The sequence below is a fragment of the Hydra viridissima genome, unplaced genomic scaffold (assembly GCF_058129835.1).
Source record: "Hydra viridissima isolate aposymbiotic clone 2 unplaced genomic scaffold, HvirCarnegie_v1 scaffold_14, whole genome shotgun sequence".
In the NCBI taxonomy this organism is placed as follows: domain Eukaryota; kingdom Metazoa; phylum Cnidaria; class Hydrozoa; order Anthoathecata; family Hydridae; genus Hydra; species Hydra viridissima.
Window position 1 is genome coordinate 8,727,856 of NW_028324313.1, and position 21,349 is coordinate 8,749,204.

At 32.3% G+C, this 21,349-nt stretch overlaps 1 protein-coding gene across 2 annotated transcripts; it reads right to left on the reverse strand.

Moving 5' to 3' along the window:
* Positions 1-8,197: 8,197 nt before the first annotated feature.
* LOC149879164 (uncharacterized) lies at positions 8,198-10,398 on the reverse strand. 2 transcript variants are annotated; one of them, XM_090072260.1, is made up of 6 exons: positions 10,240-10,398; positions 10,110-10,165; positions 9,941-9,980; positions 8,657-8,709; positions 8,433-8,549; positions 8,198-8,326 (listed from the first exon to the last, which is right to left on the reverse strand). In XM_090072260.1, exons 1-5 carry the CDS (start codon positions 10,288-10,290, stop codon positions 8,444-8,446), a joined length of 306 nt encoding a protein of 101 aa, XP_089928386.1. In that variant the 5' UTR covers positions 10,291-10,398; the 3' UTR covers positions 8,198-8,326; positions 8,433-8,443. The 2 variants fall into 2 exon arrangements, with proteins under 2 accessions (XP_089928386.1, XP_089928385.1); XM_090072259.1 differs by having other exon boundaries at positions 8,433-8,561.
* Positions 10,399-21,349: the final 10,951 nt, after the last annotated feature.

Here is a 21,349-nt window from a genome sequence, read left to right on the forward strand (position 1 = left end):
GTTTCTTAAAGATATTTCTTTAACAAAACTAAACGACGAAAGATGAGTCGAGCGCGGACATGACTCAAATTGCTTTAAAGCGAGAGTCTCGAAATGGTTACAACAACTCCAGATTATTCCTTAAATCGTTATTTTGTCGGAAATGATCCTATTTTGACTATTTTAAAAGACGTCCTCAATCATCTAGCCTCTTCTTTGCTTTAATTGGACTGATAATATCTTGCAAAATACCTGTAAATAAGCAATATTCGGGGAGAAGAGATTTTTCTTTAATTTAAAACTTTTCATTTATCAGCAATCATTATGTAATACGGAAGGACCTATGGATATTCTCTGGAACGGCATAAACACAACACGCGCGAATCAAATAAATGCAGATACTGTTCTAGCTCCTAATTCAATTTACAAAAAGACCATTAGGTATATAAGAGGAAAGTATTTTCATAAACTGATTTGGCTTAAATGTGATTAAAACTTTATGCATAAGGTTCAAACTCAGTTTTGGTGAAAAGCAAATGTAGCGAAGAAAATCATGATCATATTCCTTTTGCGACTTTTCTGCGTTCGGAAGAGGTTTTTGAGATTCATTTCAAGTTACAGAAGAGGTTTTTGAGATTCATTTCGTCACCTGCCTCACTGACCTCTATTTTATTACATTACTTCATGCTATTTCCTTCACCTATGTTTCTAGCATCAATTATTTGATAACTCGCATGGCAATTTGAGAAGAAATGATATCGATTCAAATAATAAATCTAATATATCTTATGTCGCGTGTTTTTAAACGTAATGCCTATTTTATTTGTTTAAGAAAGGGACGACTGAAATGTAAGCAAGATTAAGTGTCCTTCACTCGGTGGTTTCAAAAATGTCAAACGTGTTAAAACCAAACTCCTTTTAACTGCTTTAAAAGCAAAAAAGAATTAAGTTATAATAAGCCTAGTTTTTTAAACGCTATAGGATTAGGGATGAAAGTTTGCAACCAACAGGCTTTTTCTCTAGTTTGAGTGTTACCCACTTCAGAAACCTTTTATATAAAATAAAAGGCGTGCATTCTCGGCTTTTTGCAACTATGCAAACATGGAAGCTCTGCTTGTGTTATGGGTGTTATACGTCTTTTTTGCAAAAAACATTATCCATGAGCCAGAAAAAAGAAGCTCCATTTTTGTAACTGAAGTCTACTGAGTGAAAAGCTGACGAAGATCAAAATAAATTCAAATGATGTAAAAACATCATTCACGTGACGTTTCAAGAATGAAGACATGGGTTTGATCCAGTTGTTCGGTATTGTAGAAAAACTGTTTAATCAGCACTTGAAGAATCGAAAGCTGGCTCACTCCATTTTTTGACCATGTTTAAAAACCGGCGTCTACATTAGATCTAGAAGTCCCCCAAAAGAAGTAATTTAATTGCCTCTTAGTTTCGATGATGATTAAAGAATAGCTATGGATGATGGTATGCATTAGGGCACTACTGACCTTTTCAGAGACAACGATTGTGTAGCGTGTGAGACTGCACTGCGCAATGCATCCTTCAGATCTAAAAAGTTACTTTACATACAAAAAATATTTGTTGCGTAAAAGGTTAAAAGATTACTGAAATTTGATGTTGAACAGTTCATACTTTCCAAAAATGTTTGCAACATGAAAAGAGAATGAAAAAGGATTTGGCAAAACAAAAGTTGATTTTTGAAAGTTCCACAAAACGGCTTTTTTTTAGTTAAACCTACTGTAAATGACTCGATGGTCAAAGGTTAATCATTATTAAAATCTATCATTAGAAAGCTACCGTTCGAAATGCATTTACCAAGTAAAAAGTTGACTGTTCTTGGCACAAACAAGAAGAATGAAAACAGTTAAAAAAATGAAACAAGCCCAGAAATAGAGTTGATAATGCTACATATCATAATGATGTGTGCCGTCTACTAAAAAGGCACACATCATTAGGATATGTAGCATTAAAAAGGCTATTTGCAAAAACGAATGTGATAAAAAAATGTTAGAAGAAACTGATGGCATTGATAACCCTTCGTTTAGAGAAAAAATAGACAAACCTTTTGTTGAACAAACTGCAGGATGCTCACAACCAGTTATATTTATAAAACTCTCATGGCTGTCAAGAATGGTAATGACACTTTAACTTTAACAAATCAAAAGAAGCATTTTTCATCCTTATTCTTAATGTTAAGTAAAGCCGTTTTAGCTAATTCTTTAGGAAGTGTTATGTATAAACTACCTCTTAGTGGAATTTATTTAGCAGAGTGAACTTTTAGATATTCTATTGGCTCTAACATCCAACCACTGCCATTTCAATAAAATTCCTCAACATTATTTTTAATACAATCAATCAAAGTTTAATACAAGTCATCTTAATCAGTAGCTTTTAAATTTAGTTCTATATTAGGATGAAAGTCAGCATCTACTACTTTAAGGTCTGTACTACCATTATCTGATGCTTCTGCTACCATAATGCATTTTAGAAACCTCTTAATCTTTGTTTTTGTGTCATGAGAAAGACGATATTTTGTTGTTAGTCGCACAGATTTGAAAAAAGATTGAAGATTATTATATATTTCACTATTAACTAGTTGTATTACATCAACATCAATGGTAAAAAATTTCTCAAAGCAATTTTTCTCTTTTTTAAGTGATAATACTCTTCAACGTTTTTTTTTTGTTTTCCTGGGATATGTTGACAAGGGTATTACCAAACATGAGATTGGGCAATTGCATTCACACCTAATATTTATCTAAAAAACTTTGTCTTTCAACGTTTTGAATAAATAGCTATAATTACGCTTTTTATAGTACTTAGCAATTCTTTTAACGTTGACATTTTTAACTGTGAAGATAGAATTATTGTAAGCAACAGCATTTTCTTAAATCATTTTGAAATTTTGAGCTTTATCCATCGATGCTTTGTGGTTCCTTTCGAGCTAATATCAGTTGCATATTTATTCTCGATCATCCCAGAAAAATTCTGTTCTTGATCATATAGTTAAGGACTTTGAAGCTTGCACAAGTTGGGAAAAGTAAATTCTCAAGTTTCTACAAACTTTAATGAGCAAGATTTTGGATGCTTTATTGTATCACAATACTATGGACAAGATTTTTTGGAACGGTCTTTTACTTTTGAGTTGGTAGAATTCACAATTGAACCTGAAAATATTAACTTTTTATTTCTGAGCAAGACTATAATTTCTTTTTTTATTTAAATGTCATCCACATTTGTTGTTTTGGTTAGAGCATCACACAATGGCACTGAAAACGCTGGTGCTAAAACGCCAAGCTCTTTCCGAGCTCATTCACCAACCTAAGTTTCTATCAATCAGATTGACAGTTGACACTTTTACCGTTAGTAAGAACTGCAAAAGCTTTAGTAGGTGCTGGAACAATTGGCAAGAAATAGCACTTAGTATGAATATCATTTACAGATGACTTTATTCTTTCTACTTGTTTGCTTAAATCAAAAACAAAGATCGAGGGAAAAGTTTTGTAATCAGATGGTGTTATATTTGGGTTTGATAGAAACTCAAATATAACACCATCTGATTGTAAAACAAAGAAACGACCATTACTTGGATATGTAAAATAAATATCATAATTCTTAACAGGATATCTAGTCGAATGCAATTTGAAGTAAATGTATGCCGGATTTACGTTTTCAAAGATGGTTAGACTCTAAAGGTGATCATTATCACTATCTGTCTGAAATCCGACCAAAGCAAATTTAGGTATCTCTGGTGATAATTTTACAAGGAGTCTCCTCGTAAAGTTTGATTAAACAGGTATATCCAACTGACCACACTTTCTCCCCTTCATGCATGAAATAAGATCGCTTTGGATTGCTTTAGTTTTAAAAGTTTTTTTAACATCCACCAATAAACTTGATCAACGGTCACTTTTCCACCAGCTGTTGCATTTTTTCTCACCATAGCATCGTTATAAGACCTTCTTTTAAGTATTAAAGTTTTATACCATACAAAATTTACCATATAAATACCATACAAATATGGTTGGTCTACTAAAATATACTGAAGACCTTTCAAGGTTTCAAGTAATTTCAGTAATAAAGAGTATTACAAAGAAAAGTTGGCTAGATGTTGTGAGTGGTGGCTTAGATGTGCTTGCCTCGGTATCACTTTTTGCTGGCTTAAAAGGATTATTTGTAGCACCCGTTTTATCTTTAATATCAATTTGTTTACGTGCATGCTGCTATGGTTTTTATTGTTACTGCATCTTTATCCCATATCTGATTTAATCCATGAAACCTTGAAAGGTCATCAGTATATTTTAGTAGACCAACCATATTTGTAGATTGAGCAGGATAGTTTATAGACTCAACTCTTGTCCTCTTAGTTGATACTTGACCTCACTAAAAACATGTATTAACCAATTATTAGTAAGGGTAGCATTTTCTTTTTTAGCATGGTCTGTACTATAAGTTTTAGATAATCTACCTTCAATTATAAGTCTCACTTAGACAAGTATAGATATCTTGTAACTCAATATTTATACGTATATTACTTTTGCATCTCTTCCTTGTTCATATGATTGATACTCTTACAAGTCAACACATTCTTCAGTTAGAGGCGTTTCTGTGAAATTTGAAATGCTCATTTTATTCAAGTAGATTATTTTCTTATTTTTAAAAAATATTGACAAAAAACGCTTTTTTAAAATACCCAAATCTGAGCAAATTAAGTTTCCTCTTCATCTAAAATATAATGCCCAAGTTTTGAATCCATGTGTGTATGTGGGTGTGTTCTTTATACAAATTCGCAGATGTGATCTGATCCTTACCAAGTTTTTCACACAGGTCTATTTTTTCCCAAGGAAGGTTTTAGGCTAAGTTTGGAACATCCCGGACTCCATGAAAGGGTGCTTATGGATGGAAACAAACTCAAGCCCCCGCCCATAACTCCTTTTGTTCGGTAAGGAAGTGATAACGGAGCATATAGTTTTAATGTCACTAATAAAATAAAACCAATAATAAACCAAAAAAGTGTAAAGATGTGTTTGCGAATTTTTTATTATGATTTTTGAGGGATATTTTTGGTAAGGTATACGGAGTAAACGAACGAGCGCAACAAAAACTTTGCAAAGAATGTTTTTTCGTTCGGAGAGGAGATTATTGTGATTTATCGAAGTGTTCGTTGCGAAAAAGCTACATTACCACAATGTGGTTTAGTTCCCAAAAACAAGACTACATAGCTGAAGTTGCATTTCTGATTAATACAAATCTCATATCTAACAGCTGGAAAACCTGGCGCGTTGCACCGGTGTAGCGTTTTTAATTTACTGCCATTAAAACTTTACTGCGCAGCAAAATTCCAACGTAAAAATTTTACTGCGCAGTAAAATTTCAACGTTGGAATTTTACTGCTATCGTTATTTTTTTACTGACTTTTTTAATATACAGTTTCTGGCGTTTATTTTTTTGGCGTTTTCAAGATGTACAAAAATATTAACTTTCATGGTATCAGAAAATACTTGAATGACAAAAAGTTTCCTGGAGGTGTAAATGAGAGAGGAAAAAAGGCAAACTTTAAAAGGCAATGTAAAAACTTTGCAATTATAGACAACAAATTGATTTATTGCAAAAAAAATAAGGGAAAATGCATAGCTTTACATAAAAAAGTGAATCAAAATCTGGCCTGGAAAGTAAACTCTCATTTAATGTATGCATTAAACAATAAAAGTTTCATTAAAAGAAAAATTGAAGTACCCTTAGTTTTATAAAACATGTATATTTTTACCCGCCCCTCCCAAAAACTTTAACATCTCTTCTTTTCTTGATGACAGTAAATAAATAACGAGCGCAGTAAATTTTTAACATTAAAATTTTACTGCGCAGTAAAATTATAGCGTTAAAAATTTACTGCGCAGTAAAATTTCAACGGAGTAAAGTATTAATATGACACCGGCAATTTCAGGTACTTAATATATGCGCTACTAAGATTAGCTAATCCAAATGGTTGTCGCATTTGCCCTTGAGTAAATCTTATCACCATTCAATATAATTCTTTCTCTTAAAACTTTCAATTTCAGATATTCATTCACTTTTTCTATCTTTTCCTTTTTCTGTTCTAAAAGCTTTAGAACTAGTCTGGCATCGAAATTTGTATTTGCAACTTCTAATACCTCGCCTCTTTTAAAGTTATTTTATCACCACCGCATCATAGCTGTGTTTTAGTGTTCCGTTCATTTCACCGATGTCCTTAATGGTTGCAATATTTGTTTTGAGGATTGTTTTTTCTGCTCATTACAGGTGTATTTTTAGCAAATCGGTTGTTATGCATTGATCTCATTGAGGGTGGCTTCAATGATAAAGATATTCACGCTCTTTTCTGTTTAATTTTGTTCTCACAGTATATTTTTTATTCATCATATATATATAAATAAATATATATATATATATATATATATATATATATATATATATATATATATATATATATATATATATATATATATATATATATATATATATATATATATATATATATATATATAAAGATAGATAGATAGATAGATATAACGATGAAAGTAAGATAAATATACTTTTTCTTGACATTTTAAACTCAAAAAACATTTCAAACAAAAAACGTTTTTGACATTCCTGTTTGGGGCATCAATGGCAAAATGACTTCTTCTATCGGTTTCGGGGCTTTAAAAAAATTAGAAAAAGTTGCAATTGTCAATTATTTTCTTTTTCTAACAAATTTTCTTAGAGTTACATTTTGAAACACTAATGATTATGAATGTTAGAGAAAGTGCGTTGAACTAATTTTAACTATGAAAGCCTTTTGCATGATTCCTGGAGCTTTTTCACGACCATTTCTTGAATTGCTCATTATGTCCATTTCTTCGTAGCTGCTCTCTTCAAATCTGAAAACACTTACCGTTTTCATGTAACTGCATGCAATTGAATTTAAGTTAACATTGCTTTAATCAAACGGATTTTTTTAAACTCACAGCTTTATATTTTGATTGCTAATTGGCAATTCATCATCTTCCGAAATTGAAAAAATATAATAAAGAAAATTCAGGCTTAGTTTACTATAGCACTTTACTCAACGAGCAAAGTTAGCGTTTAAGACAAAACATTAGTTTATGATTTGTAAATGTCCCAACCAAAATTTCGTTTAGTACGGTAAGTAGTTTGAATTGAAAATTGAACCGAAACCGAACAAGAGGAATGTTGCTGAAACAGAACTTTCGGTTTCGACAACACTCCGATACCTTAGCCGAATGTTTCTGTTGACTATATGTCATCAAAAGCCAAATTACAATTCTACTAAAGAAATAAAGTGTTCTCTGTTAACAAAATGCATCTTCAACGAATAAGAAAGTAATATTATTACGAGAACTAGTTATTACGAATGTGATTCGATAATCGTTTAGATTATTTAGTAGACTTGTAGCATTAGCATTGTTAGTTTTTTTTCACTTTTTACACTTTCAGTAGCATAAACTTCATAGTATGTGCATTTATTCCAATTCATTTGGGTCATTACTCAATCCATTTTTCAATAAAGTTTTTCAATTAGCCTTTTTACTTTTTCCTAGTTTCCCAAATCAAATCTTTTACTTGTCTATTTAAACGAAGTTGGCTTACAAAGACTGCCACAAATGCTCCACAAAACTTTTTTTATCATTTATCGACAACTAGTACTTCCAAACGGACTCATAGGCAGTAACATATAGCAATTACTTCCTGTTGTTTGCAGAGAAAAAGCAATTAAAGTTATTTAGGCATATTTAAAGAGTTCTCCATTACGGCGATAAATTTAAAAGTTTAATATAATGTAAGCTAATGAGCAAAGTAAACTATCAATTTAAAATCAAAGTTAACTTAACCGAGTTTTTCTCATAACCTTTGTAATGCAACCATGGTTTCCTAAAAATGATGAATCCAAAATGGTTACTAGAATGGTTTTCAAGGAATGAAGAATCCAAAATGGTTCTATAGGAATGATGAATCCAAAATGTTTTCTTAGAATGATGACTCCAACATGGCTTTCTAAGAAATGATGAGTCAAACATGGTTTTCTAAGAATGATAGCTCTAACATGCTTTTCTAAGAATGATGGTAATCGGTGATTCGTACTCTGCGTTAAAGCCTGAAGCACCGATTTTTATTGAGATTACCAGTAAGAATGTAATTTAAAATAGTTCAAATACTTTAACAAATAAAAAAAAGAGCATTTATTTCATTAAGCGTAGAGATATCAAAGAATCATCAAACAATACACGCTTTCAACAAAATCTTTCATCTCTGCGGCATCTTTTACCCAATGACTCCTCCTTTCGGTCCCGTTATCCTTAAGAAAAAGTTGTAACTTTAAATATTACTTCCATTTTCAAAACATATTTCGTTCGAAACGATTTTTTAAGCAAACTTTATTATGAATGCGTACAACTAAGTACCTTGACTGTTTTCAACGACGCCCTTTTCCTTTCCCGCGCCCTTTTTTACCACCTTTTCCACGGCCTTTTTTTGGATCGCTCATCATATCCATTTCTTCGTAATCGCTGTCATCAAATCTGAAAGCTGTACTGTTTTCAAATAATTTTATGTATTGAATTTAGTGAAAAGAATTATGAAATAATTAAATAATTGTTTTTGTAAAATAGAAAAGTTTTAAACTCACAACTCTCTATTTTCGTTAGTCATTGGGAAATCCTCTTCTTCCTCTTCCTCTTCCTAAATCAAAAAGATAGACATACAAAATACCAGTTTATATTATATTTTGTTCAACGTAGTGTTGTTACGACTTTGAAATTATTTGACTGTCGAATAAATCGATTAATTTATTTTTCAAAGTCGACCAAAATTGACCAATACATTTTTAAGGTCCACGAAGTCGACTAAAATTCGATTTAGTCGAAACAATTGAATAAGCTTTTTCATTCAAATATTTCGACTAAAAATTGTGAAGCAATATTAAAGTATATGATTGTAATATTTAAACATTATAATCATATTCTTTAATGTTGCTTGACAATATATTTTTTAAATGCTATAAAACAAATAGAACATTAAGAGAGTAAATAAATGAGCTAGGTGGTATGCGATACTTTTATAGTAACATTTCCTTTGTTCTATTTTAATTCTTCTAACTAATTACATGAATTAAAACCGATTAAAAAAACGAAATAAAACGGAAATTACTATCACAAACTGAAGAAAAAAAACACGAAGGGGCCTTTATATCATTTTTTACAACAATTGAAGCAAAAATTTAACAAAAGTATTAATAAAAAGTGGTCGCTTAGGTGGGGGAAAATGGGGTGGCTAATTTTATTTGGGGTGGCAGATTTATAAAAAATTTTCGAATCCTTAACTGAGTACCATAACACATTACTTAACATTTTGTTTTAAAAAGCATCAACTAGTTACTATAACGAGAAAAAGGAGACATTAATGAGATATTGGTTTAAATAATTAGATACAGTAAGCTAAGAATTAAGTTAATGTGATAAAGTAAATTAGGTTTTATGGTCAGATATTTTGGTCAAATTAAAAAAACAGCTATGAATTGTATTCTTGCGTATGGCTCAATCTTTATAAATAATTTATCTTTACAAGATAAACCACTTATTTAGTGAAAAAGTTGAAATTAGGATTTTAGGATAATTATCCGACTAAATCGACTTTAAGTCCATTTGAAGGAGACCCAAAGTCGATTAAATCAACTATTCGAATTTTCAAAGTCGTCTAATTTCGACTTTCGACTAGTAGACTTTTAGTCGATTTAGTCGAAGTCGATAACAACACTTGTTCAACGAGCTAAAATCACATTTATGAAACGAAATATGAGTGGAATATAATTTGCAAAATCGTAAACAAACGCTTCCTAATAGGGAATAAAATCATTAATTAGATAAGCATTCATGTTGAGAAAACAACCAAAAATAGAAAGGAACAAACTTACGCCATCATTATTCACAAACTGATAGTCTCTCTCTTCGTATCTAAAAGCATTTGTCTCTGGTAAATAACATAAAATAAACATTCGATTCATTGAAGTAAAATGAGCGACTTAAAACATGTAGCCATAAACTGAATTCGAAACGCATATAGAGAAGAGCAAAGTAACTTACCTCGGGATGGCTATAAAGTTGTTTCTTGCTCGCCAACTTGGTGCAGCTTCATTATGCTAAAAGAAAAACCAAAAAAACATTCCGAAGATCTGGACAACTCTACATTCAGCGGATAAACTGAAATACTCACCAGGAACTGAACTGAAATTACAACCAGAAGTAGTATGCTAAGTTGACCCATTTTTTGATTGTCTTCCTTAGGTAAAATTATTATATATGTATCGTGTTTGAGCTTTTATACACTTCTTTGAATTAGCCTTACAAAAGCTTAATTATCATGGATGCTGTGTGATTGGATAAACTCCAACCATGCGTGATAAGACAATTCCTCGTTGGTTGTCCGTTTTTATCCATATTCTTATAATTCTTATACTCTGTTAAAAGGGAATTATTTTTTAATAGCCTAGTTTCTTTGAAACCACGGAATGAAGTTTATTTAATCTCTTATATTCACTAATCCTTTTTTAAAAAAATGTAAAATATTTTCAAAGATACAACAAAAGAAGTTGTTTTCCGAAAGGAATTTTAAATTTACATTTTGAACTTTAAACCATTATTTATTTTCAATTTTTGATGCAAATTATCTAATAAATGCCATAACAATTGTAGCTAGAAAGATTGGTAGGAAGTAATGTTTACAAAATAGAGGGCTTCTCTAAGGTGGCAAAATGAATATCAAAAACAGCGAAACGCAAACAAGTTGAAAACTTCTTGGGTTTTTTTTCTAACATCGTTTAGTTTTCACGAAAACTAATTTGATTTTCCTGCTTTAATCACAACAACATTCAAGTTTTAATCACAATAACTCTGAAACTATTTATGAGTTCACAATTTCAATTACATTTAAGCCACAACAACTTATGAAATCGCAGTTTTAATCACTGATAAGTTTAATCTATTCATGCTTTTCAAATTTTTCTCGCCATCTACTTATAAATATGCATTAGTTGGATTTTCATTTACGATTTATAAAGACAAGTAACAAAAGGTCGGTATGATACCAAAACGTAATTTAATTTGTTACTGATTAAATATTGGTAGGTACCAGTTTCGCAAAAACTCATTAATGCCTTTAAAACTCATAACTGACTCCTTTTTTAGATATTATATTTTCGAAACACTTAACAGGTCCGTTCATTAAAAATACATTTTCATAATTTAACTTTTTTTCTATTCGACAGTATATGATTACATTTATTATATTTGTTTTGATTGCACTGTGCTACAAAAAAGCAAAATTGTAAACATTCATGAAAACCAATATAAGTGTCAAAGTAACTGGACAATGCAGATTTCATAACTGAAATCGTTTTTAGGTCCTCACTCACAAATGGGCTATAAATAATTTGATGAAGTGACATTTTTTTGAGAAGCAGGTACAAAACAAGGGAGAAAGTGACATTCTAGCCTTCAATAGAGGCACTTGTGTTTTTATAAACGGTTTAACGCTGGTTATTATCTGCCATTATAAGTTTCTTAAATGCAAAAAAATAAGGATATAAATTCCATTGTAGGATTTATCTTTATAAATGCATGCAAAGCAATATGTCATAGTTCATAAAATCATTACTTATATATTGCGCACACACATATGGGCAAAGTTCAAGTTGTTCAGGTCCCTTATTGGTCACCATGTTACATTAAAGGAAACGTGGTGACTAATATGGTACCTGAGTCTGGAAGAAAACTTTAATTGGGAAGATGTTATGTAATATTTAAAGAAGACTTGCTAAGTTATAGAAGTTATAGGAGAAAATCTAGTTTATGATATTTTTATTTTGTATTTATTTCAATTGAGGCATTATTACTATTGTTACGACATACATTAATATTACTAAAGAGTTTCTCCGCCCTCACATTTCATTCTTATCTAACTTAAATATTTTATACCAGTAGTTCCTTTCACTCATAATAAGTATTGCAATCAAAATTCATCCAAATATATGCTCTTACTATCTAGAGAATCATGACCAAAGTATCTATGTTATTACTAACCTCACTATAAAGTAGCCGAATCACTTTATTTTCTTTACCTTTTCTTTCAAAGCCTTTATTCTCATTTTCACAAAAAAAAAAACTTTTTCGTAAATCATATGCAATTCCAGCTCAGGCAATTGATTTTATCTTCTAGTTAAATTTGTGCTTTTCTTTTGAACTCCTAGTCTTGATTCTTTAAAAACAGATTTTACCGGTTTTCTTTCAATAACCCTTTGCTTCTGGTCTCGACTAGTTTTCGAAAATTATTAAATAGCTACAGAATTTTGAAAACGTTACTCGCTAAACTATTATAGTTTTATCTGTATTACTGATTTATTTTCATAACTGATTTCGATATTGTGACTCATTTCTTTTCATGCTATTATACATCTGAGTCAACCCGCTGCATCGGTTATTTCACACTTTTCTTCGATAGAGTACGTTATATGTTTTAGTGGAATAAAAGTTAGATTGTTGGTAATTTTTCTTGTTTTCCTCACAGTCTAGATTGTTCAGTACCTTAAATGTTAACTTAATGCTACAGAAGTTCAATGCGACTACTTTAATAAATGTTTCATGACTGCTTTTAACTACTTATTACTATTTTTATAACCTGCGAGTGTAAAAGTTTAAAAAAACAGAAGCCGAAGTTAAGTATTTTGGGTTTACCGTGCAATAAAAAAGTCGAACTTTGAATCAAATGTTTATTTAAACGACAGCCCAAGAGCAAAAGTGCACTAACGCTATTGCTTTATTCGCGTGTGTTTTAACTTGATTATGTTACTTTTAACTGTTTTTAGAACTTATACTTTCTATTTATATAAATTTGTTATATAAGGTTAGTATATCTCATTATACTGCGAGAAAATTAGTTTTTATCTATGGTTTAAATCTGCTGTTGGTTTGCAGAAAACATTTGAGTAGGAAATGTCATATTGTTTTTTAAGTTTCCGTAAATCAGCTAAACTCTGCACTCTTTTTAAATACATTTTTCACTTTATCAATGAATTTTTTATGTTCAAAAAGAGTTGCTTACTTAGTAATCTTTCTCAATCAACTAATAAGCTTGAAAATAATAATTTAGCCAGTTCCCTTTTAAAGTGCAAGTATCGAAGCATAGCTTTTGAAGTAAGTGAAAGTTGAAACTAATCTCCTGCGTTTCATGTTACTGCCATACATTTGTTTTACTTTGAGTAAATGTCTCATTCAAGTTTTTCTATTCTTTTATCAAATAAAAGGTTTGCTCTTGATCATCAACCTAGATCGGGTTCATGTACAACCTTAGAATTTATAGTTAATCCCAGTCTCAAGAAACGACACCCCAACAAAAAAAAGAACATAAGAGATTAAATGCGAGTTCGTCGCATACCAGCTACAAATATAGAAATTGTGAAAGCCCTACCGAAGCATCGGCGAAATGGTTGATCTACATAAAATTCTGCTTTGATAAGAAAACGGTTAAAAGACAGGTAAGGTGAAAACACTGCTTCGATGAGACAACAGCGAAATGAATAGCATGCAGCAGCAACAAAATATTCGGTATGCTGGAAAAGTCTAAAAAGCAAAAATAACCTAAACATCCGGTACGCCGAAAAATAATTACAGCAGAACATCCACTACGCTGAAAATGTACCTTTAATTACGCACAAAAAAAAAGGGCTTTAACGAGTTGTATTTTCATGGAGTTATGCTGCAATATAAGTAGTGGTGTTTATTGTCTTTGGAGAACGCTTTAACCTATTGAATTTGCCGTCTGAGTTATCCCTTGATGCTGCCCTCTGTGATGGGCTGTGGAGACCTCTGAGAAATATGTGGAAGCCCCCAGAGACAGGCCCAGCTGTTAATGGGTAAAGACTAAAGGCACGGATTGTCTTCTGCGCTATCTTTAGGTCATTGCTCTGGGTCCTAAAGCGCTTCGCACAGCTTGCGAAAGGTTTGATGTTCGGTTTATGGCCAGGATTCAGATTGCGCGATATATTTTTTTCTATTTAGGGATTTTACTTTCTTTAGGATACCAAGCATCCGACATAAAAATCATCACTAAGCAAGACCTCATAGGTTTGCTTTGAGAAAAATTAATGACTATGTATGAGTCTTAGAATATTTCTAAGTTTTTCCGATCACAAGATTGAGAAACCAAACAACAAACAGCTCTGATTGCATTAACCAAGCTACCACTAAGCCTTAGCCAAAGACTAACCACAACTACTGGTGCTACCACTTACCAGAGACCTGAGTCTTTAGCTTGGAAAAGACGCTTAGCAATGAAGATGGGATCAAGCACTTCGGAGAGTTGGGATTGATAGTAGTTGAGCCAATAATAGTTCCACACGGATGGATGCCAGTCTTCAATATTTACAAGAGTATTGACGAATTTAATAATTATTATTCATCATCCCACCAGGTCATTAAATTAAGAATAAGCCGCTAGATCTGATGGTTGCCATGGAGCCCCGCAGTACTGAAGTGCTGAAGAAGGAGACAGATGAAGGACGGAGAGTTTCGTTTATGCTTACTGTTTAAATAGAAATCCCAAACATGGATGGCGGTGGTGAGGCAGAGTATATTACTACGAAAGTTTGTCTGTGGACTAGGGTTAAGCCAAATCTCAATAAAAATGATATAGTGAAGATGCTCAAGATATTCAAGGCCGTGATCATGGAAAAGCTGATCCATATAGACCGTACGACTAAGTACAGTCAGCATCTGGATGAGCTCAACAAAACAGGGATTGGTTTCCCGTTGAAGGTCACGGATTTTGGAAAATTTGATTGTTTGAACCCTGAGCTATCGGTGAACGTATTCGCATGGAAGAGCGGGTTATACCCAATCAATCAAAGCATGTATGAAAACTTTGCTGTCGACCTCTTACTCCTAGTAAAATAAGGCCAATCAAAAATGGATGAAAGACCTGGAAAAACCTCAAAGCACTCTGATGATAAAGACTGAAAACAATACTTGAAAATTTGTGAACAAGTACCAGCAGACGCCGGTGCCTTTTATAATATAAGCAGACTTTGAGCGTCCTAATTAGCTAGTGGAAGGCGTCTCAGCTAACCCTGATACGCAGGTACCATTTAGTTATCATTAAGTTAGGATTACCAGCGATGGGAAAACTAAGGGACCCTTCTTATACCGTGATGAGGATGCGTTAGAAAACCTCTTGCAAAACCTACGTGTTGAGAAGGCCGAGATTACTGAATTCTTTGAGAGCCTAGACACAACAATGAGCTCGAAAGATCACTTCTTCTATGGGAAAGAGAAAGAAATTTTCATTAATGACAAATCCCTGGATAATTACAAGGTCACTCGCCACAGCTACACAAGTGATAAGTACAGGGGGAACTGCCCATTTTAAATGTAGCTCCAAAAGTATAAGAGTGAGCATAAAAACTTAAATTTCCTGTTGTCTTTCAAAATCTCAGCGGCTATAATAGGCATCTCATCATGCAGGTTTTAGGTAAGGATATGGTAAACGAGAAAAGAATTAAACTGGCTGTTGATTTCTCATAGAATTGTCACAGAATTTCTTCAAAGAATTTCTCATAGAATTTCTCATAGATTGTAATACGCTTACCTTTTATTTGAAATCTTTCATAAGCATTATGACTCTTTATTCATTTTAAATAAGATCGAGCTGGTGTATCTCAATTAAATGCTAATTAATGTTGGGGGACGTCCATAAAGTACGTACGCAGTAAAACCAATGCTTTTGGACCCCCCTCCCCCCTTGTACGCACTTGTACGCTTTTAACACCCCCTCCCCCTCTGCGTACGTACGCGTTATTTATTAAAAAGTATGACCTCCCCCCCCCAAAAAAAAAAGTTTTCAAATCATTAAATACAAAAAAGATCAATTTAGCTATTTATATTTCCATAAATGGTGACTTAAATAAATTGAAAATGTTATGGAAAACAGGCATGAACTCTGCTTCTAATCTTTCATTAGTAATCTCCTTACTGACTTCTTCACTTTCACTTAAATCACTCTCCATATCATTCTTTATTTTTTGTTTTTTATGTGCTTTCTTGTGCCGTTTCATTGCTGCCTCGCTCGGCCAGTATTTATTGCATTTGTCGCAAATTCCGTTTAAAAGCTTTTTTTCCAATGAAGGACAATACAGATCAAATGGTATGATTTCGTACTTTAAGCCTTCTATAAGTATATCTTGTAGCAAAAGCTTATGCGTCAGAGGTGCAAAGTTTGAATGGTTTGATATGTTTTTAAAATATCGAGACGGTTCCATCGCTTTAACCATTCTCGCAGTACTCGTAGATGGCCGGAAATGGAATGAAACGTTGGGGGATGGTATTCAGCCAATTTCTTTCAAACGATGAACGACATAACTTGTCCTGGCATTTCACAGTTTGAAGACAGTATCGCGATTGCTGGCAATGTTTCTCTGCCCAAACAGGATCAGGATTCGGCGGTTTATATGCTTTTCCAACTGGTACTGCCCGGCAATTAACAAGGTAACCGTCGATGACGGTTTATTCCCAAACTTGGGATAAAACGTCAGCCGCTTTTTGGAAATTTTCTACCTCCAGTTCTTGGTTGATTGTCTTCCCAGAAGAATCAAGGTGATCGCCAAAATAATCATGGGGAAGAACTATTCCAGCCAAATCACGAGAAAGAGGTGCCATTCTTCTTTCAATGGGGTTGAAGGCTGAAAGCCCAGCTGCATTCACACCGTGAAGCAAGACATCTAAATCCAGCAAGCGGAAGAGATCAACAGCAGCTGCTAACGTTTTAGGGAAGCGTGGTGCCTCATCTTGAGCTCCATCAGTCTCCATTAACATAATTGGTTTACGTCTAACCCTCTTGGTTTCAAAAAGCTCCCTAACATCAAAAGCATGTGTAAAAGCATTCGATGTATCGTGTTTCCCACTTCTTATGCGTATGAAAGTGTCTCCACTGTAGGATACATTTCCATTATTGTTAACTTCGCATATGCCATACACCGATGGGATTAACTTGTGCTGTGGGCCAACGACATGATCCATAAGTTTGACCTTGTATTCCATATGCATCAGCAACGGCACTTGAAGCCTTGCAGCAGTAAGACCCAACGGTACCCTGGCTTTATCATTATTGGACATGAAAAACTCAGCTTTTGGTCCAAACAATTTGCAAACTTCAAACATGTCATCAATAAAAGATTTGGCAAACATTCCACCATCATTTCTTTTTCGCAGTGAATTTTCTGGACGTAGTAGCTTCACAGGAACTGTTTTTACATGCTTTTTTCCTTCATGAGTTTTTTCACGTCGTGGTAAAAGACGAAGGTACAAACCACTTCTACTCAAGTTGAAGCCTATTTTCGTCAGCTCTTTCTGAAGATCATCCAAAGTGGAGACACTGCGAAGACATTCTGTTCTTCGACGCTCATCTGCTGCTGATAAATTTTGCACAATTTTTATGATTGTTGATAAAAGTTCTGGTTGATCAATTTCGAGCCGTGGTCGTCCTGGATGGTTTCGCATAAACTGTTTCAAAGCACTTGATACTTCAGGGTTGTTTTGACAAACTGTTTCGATGCCCTCTTTAAGTTTTTGCCTCCGTTTTCTTTGTCGTGCCGATTCATGAATCAATCTGAAAACAAAATATTACATAAATCTTTGATTCCGTTATAAAACCTTCTATACTTAAGGTTTCCTGGATTCTGCAAACTTTGTAAATCCTCAATTAGAAGTTCTTATTGACAATTTGGAAAACAAAATTTTGAAAGTTACTGCCTGCTTAAAAGTTTGGTTTTTATGGCCAAGACGTCTGTCTATACTTCTTAGCTCTATTCGATATATCTCTTAACATTTACCTGTCCAAGTTTGTTTTTTCTCTTCTTATGCTTTCTTTCACATTGTCTAATTGTTTCCTCGTTACAGTAGACAAACCAGAATTGCGTAAGATTATCAAGGATGAAAGCTGTAATTCGAGATCTGAGATTTTCTTCCGACTTTTAACTTGTGCCGGATTTGCTCTTTCCTTCTCGTTTGATGTTAAATCTAAATTAGGAAATACCCAAAAATAAACTAAAATAAATTCTTGACAGTTATAGAGATTGGATGTAGAGAAAATGGTCAAGTTGTCCAATTATGATGAATAAAACTATGCAACTCCAATATAGTCGTACAATGTAGTTTAATTACCAATTCGGTTGAATTCAATATATAGAAAATCACGAGAGAAAAAGTTTGTAAATTATTACAAAAAATGGCTTACTAAGTTCAATCCTTTCAGGTTCTGTCGTAGTTGCGTTCGGAAAACTTTGTATTTTATTTGACGAAGGCACTGGATGGATATCTTTTTTCTTTTTGCTAGACGGTGATAAAGCATTTCATCAGAATGACACGATTGATCCTTTTGACTTTTTTGCTTTCACTTTTAATTCGTTTACTTTTTTTTCATACAAAGACTGATCATATTTTACTATTTTCCACAACTCCTATGCGTGCTGATACTGCTTTTGTTTTTCAAGTGTTGAATATGCTTTCTTACATAACTCAAGGAGTTGAAGATACTTTTTCTCGTTCCCAACAAATTCGTTCGACATCTTGGGAGTAAGCAGCTTTTTTTTTGTTGCAACGTTTTCAATTATTCGAATAGGAAGATAAAAGTTTTTGTTTATTTGGAAATAAGAGATTTCATCATAACATTCAGTGTCGTTAAAGCGAAGAACGTAAAGAAATAACCCGACTCAAACTAATTGCAGTTACATTTCGCAATAAAAGTTGTTGGTCTCTATTAGCATTAAAATTGTTGTTTTTAAAAATATTTGTTTTTTTTATAATCAGAAAAAATACATTTAAACTTTAATAATAATTTGAAGTAGTACATAGTTAATAAAAAGTTAATAAAAAAATATTAATTTAAAATAATAAAAAATTAACTTGTTGTAACGTTTTAATTGAAAAGATAAAAACCAGGTTGCGTAATTTAAAAAAAAGATTTTTTACATTCGAAAAGTTCGTTGCTTTTTATGCAGATCAAGTTTTAAAAATAATTCCTGAGAAAGATAGTCAAACCGCGTACGTAGTCGCTGTCTTGAACACCCCCCCTCCCCTTGTACGCATTTGTACGTTTTTTGGTAACCCCCCCTCCCCCCATACCTGCGTACGTACTTTATGGATGCCCCCTTGCAAATTTTATCTGACTTCAACTTTTTGTATTCAGAAATAAAATCTGATAAAAATTCTTGAACAGAATATGATTTATTTTTCCCATAAAACAAACATACTTCAAAAAGCATTTAGTTCTTAAAGCAGCGCAACATTGGCCAGAAATTATCAGTTGTTGATTTTTTTAATGGTAATTCATTAACATTAACCTTTAGTAATATTACATGTTGGTCATTAGCAAATGATGGATTTTCTTTTAAAAATTGCACCATTGTATTTTTTAAACAAAATATGGTAGTAACTACCCCCACATTTGTTTAAACATGGTATAGTTGAAAGAATCACTTGACGAAGAGTGGGACTATATTTAGGCAAATTTAAACCTCGCTTTCTTAAAATACTGAGCAAATTATCTGCAAGCTCTCTGCTACGTTGACTATTTACAAGCCAACTAGCGAACTAAGTCTGCAGGTTTTTATTTCCTTTCATAAAATCAATATTATTTTCAACCTTCAATTCTTTTTCTGTTCTAAATAGAGGTCTGTCTTTGTTAATATTAGAATAAAACTCTGAACTTAAATCTCTTATATCACTGAGACTCAATGTAGCTGATTGGTCTCTAATTAACATATTATTATGATCACTTTCTAATTCATTTTTAAGTCTTTTCACCTTTTTTGCTTATTCTATTATAAATTTTTAAAAAATTTCGTCGATATAACTAATGTAAAAAGATGATTTATTAATATCGCCAACAGGAGCTATTTGCGACATGTGGCGCTCTTGAAAACAGCATTCAAAAAATAGTATCTTAGTATAGTGAAAATAAAGCAATATATTTTAATCTATTAATCCTTTTTGCCGTCGCTATCATTTTGTTAAAATTATAGCAACGGCAAAAAGCATAGTTGATTTTTGTAAAACTGAATACAGGCTTGTTTACAATTATGTAAACTTATAGCAGAAAAACTTTCATTTGTAATCTCATAATCCATATACAAACTTTCTTATAATATAGAAAATATTAATTTATTGCCTATGATGGTATGACAAACTAAATTCAAATAAACTTATTTTATTCTTTAAATTTTACAATTCTAGTTCCAGTCCTCATAAAAATATTTGTTAACATGCTGTGAAATTTGATAACAAAAGTTTTAATAAAACTTAAGGCATTTACGTTTTCACAAGTAAAACATTATAATTAGAAAGTCTTGAAAACCACGTTTAAAAAAAATGACTTAGAAAAAGGTTTTTTTATAAAAAGTTGCTTAGGAGTTGCGAAAGAGCAAGAATTCACATTAATCACAATAAGTGCTTTTTACTATTAAAGCACAAAATAGTAAAAATGTAAAATGGAAAGTTAAAAAAAAAAATTTGTTTTTTCGTTTTTAAAATTTGTTTTTTCGACTTTTAAAGAGGGTATATCACCTTAAATGAAGGAAAAATGATATAACTATGGTGAGAGCAAACATAGCTTGGTACTATTTTGCAGGTAATAATAATTCCAAATTATTCCATAAACCATCATTTTGTTCGAAATGATGTTTGGTGACTGTTTTAAAAGACCTCTTCAATCGTCTAGCCTAATTTTTTGAGCAGAAGAGAGAAATTTCAAGTAAAGAAAGAAATTTTTTAATTACACAGAATGTATTACAAAATACATTTAAGTAGCAATATATGGGGGGCAAGGACATTTCTTAAAAATTCTATTCGATTTTTTTTTTTAGGTCTCAAAAATAAATTACGGAAGGACCAACAAAACGACTCAGGAATGTTATCTATATTTTAAGCGTGGATTATATCCAACAAACACAGATACAGCTATTTCAATATAGGAAAAGATCAGTTTGTTATAGGAAATTACTCTTAGCTACTATTGAAATACATGTTTCTCTTTTCCAAGTTAAGGAAAAGAGAAACATTTTTTATTGACAAATTCGCGCATGTGCACTTATTATCTTTCTATGTCACAGAAGGATAACAAGTGCACATACGCGAATTTGTCTCAAGACTAAATTTGTTTAGAACTCTTCTAAAAGATATGGAAACAAAAGAATGTAGACTTCTAAGGTTTTTTTCACCCAGATTACTTTCTTCATTTTTCACCCAGATTACCTTCTTCATCCCAGATCAATATTTTAAAA

What these genes read in the sequence shown, in the direction of transcription:
- LOC149879164 (XM_090072259.1), bottom strand. Translation starts at nt 10,290, where the DNA reads ATGGGTCAACTTAGCATACTACTTCTGGTTGTAATTTCAGTTCAGTTC. An exon ending in TAATTTCAGTTCAGTTCCTG is followed by an intron (nt 10,166 to 10,239) that starts GTGAGTATTTCA and finishes TTTTTCTTTTAG; the next exon opens with CATAATGAAGCTGCACCAAG. An exon ending in AACTTTATAGCCATCCCGAG is followed by an intron (nt 9,981 to 10,109) that starts GTAAGTTACTTT and finishes AAATGCTTTTAG; the next exon opens with ATACGAAGAGAGAGACTATC.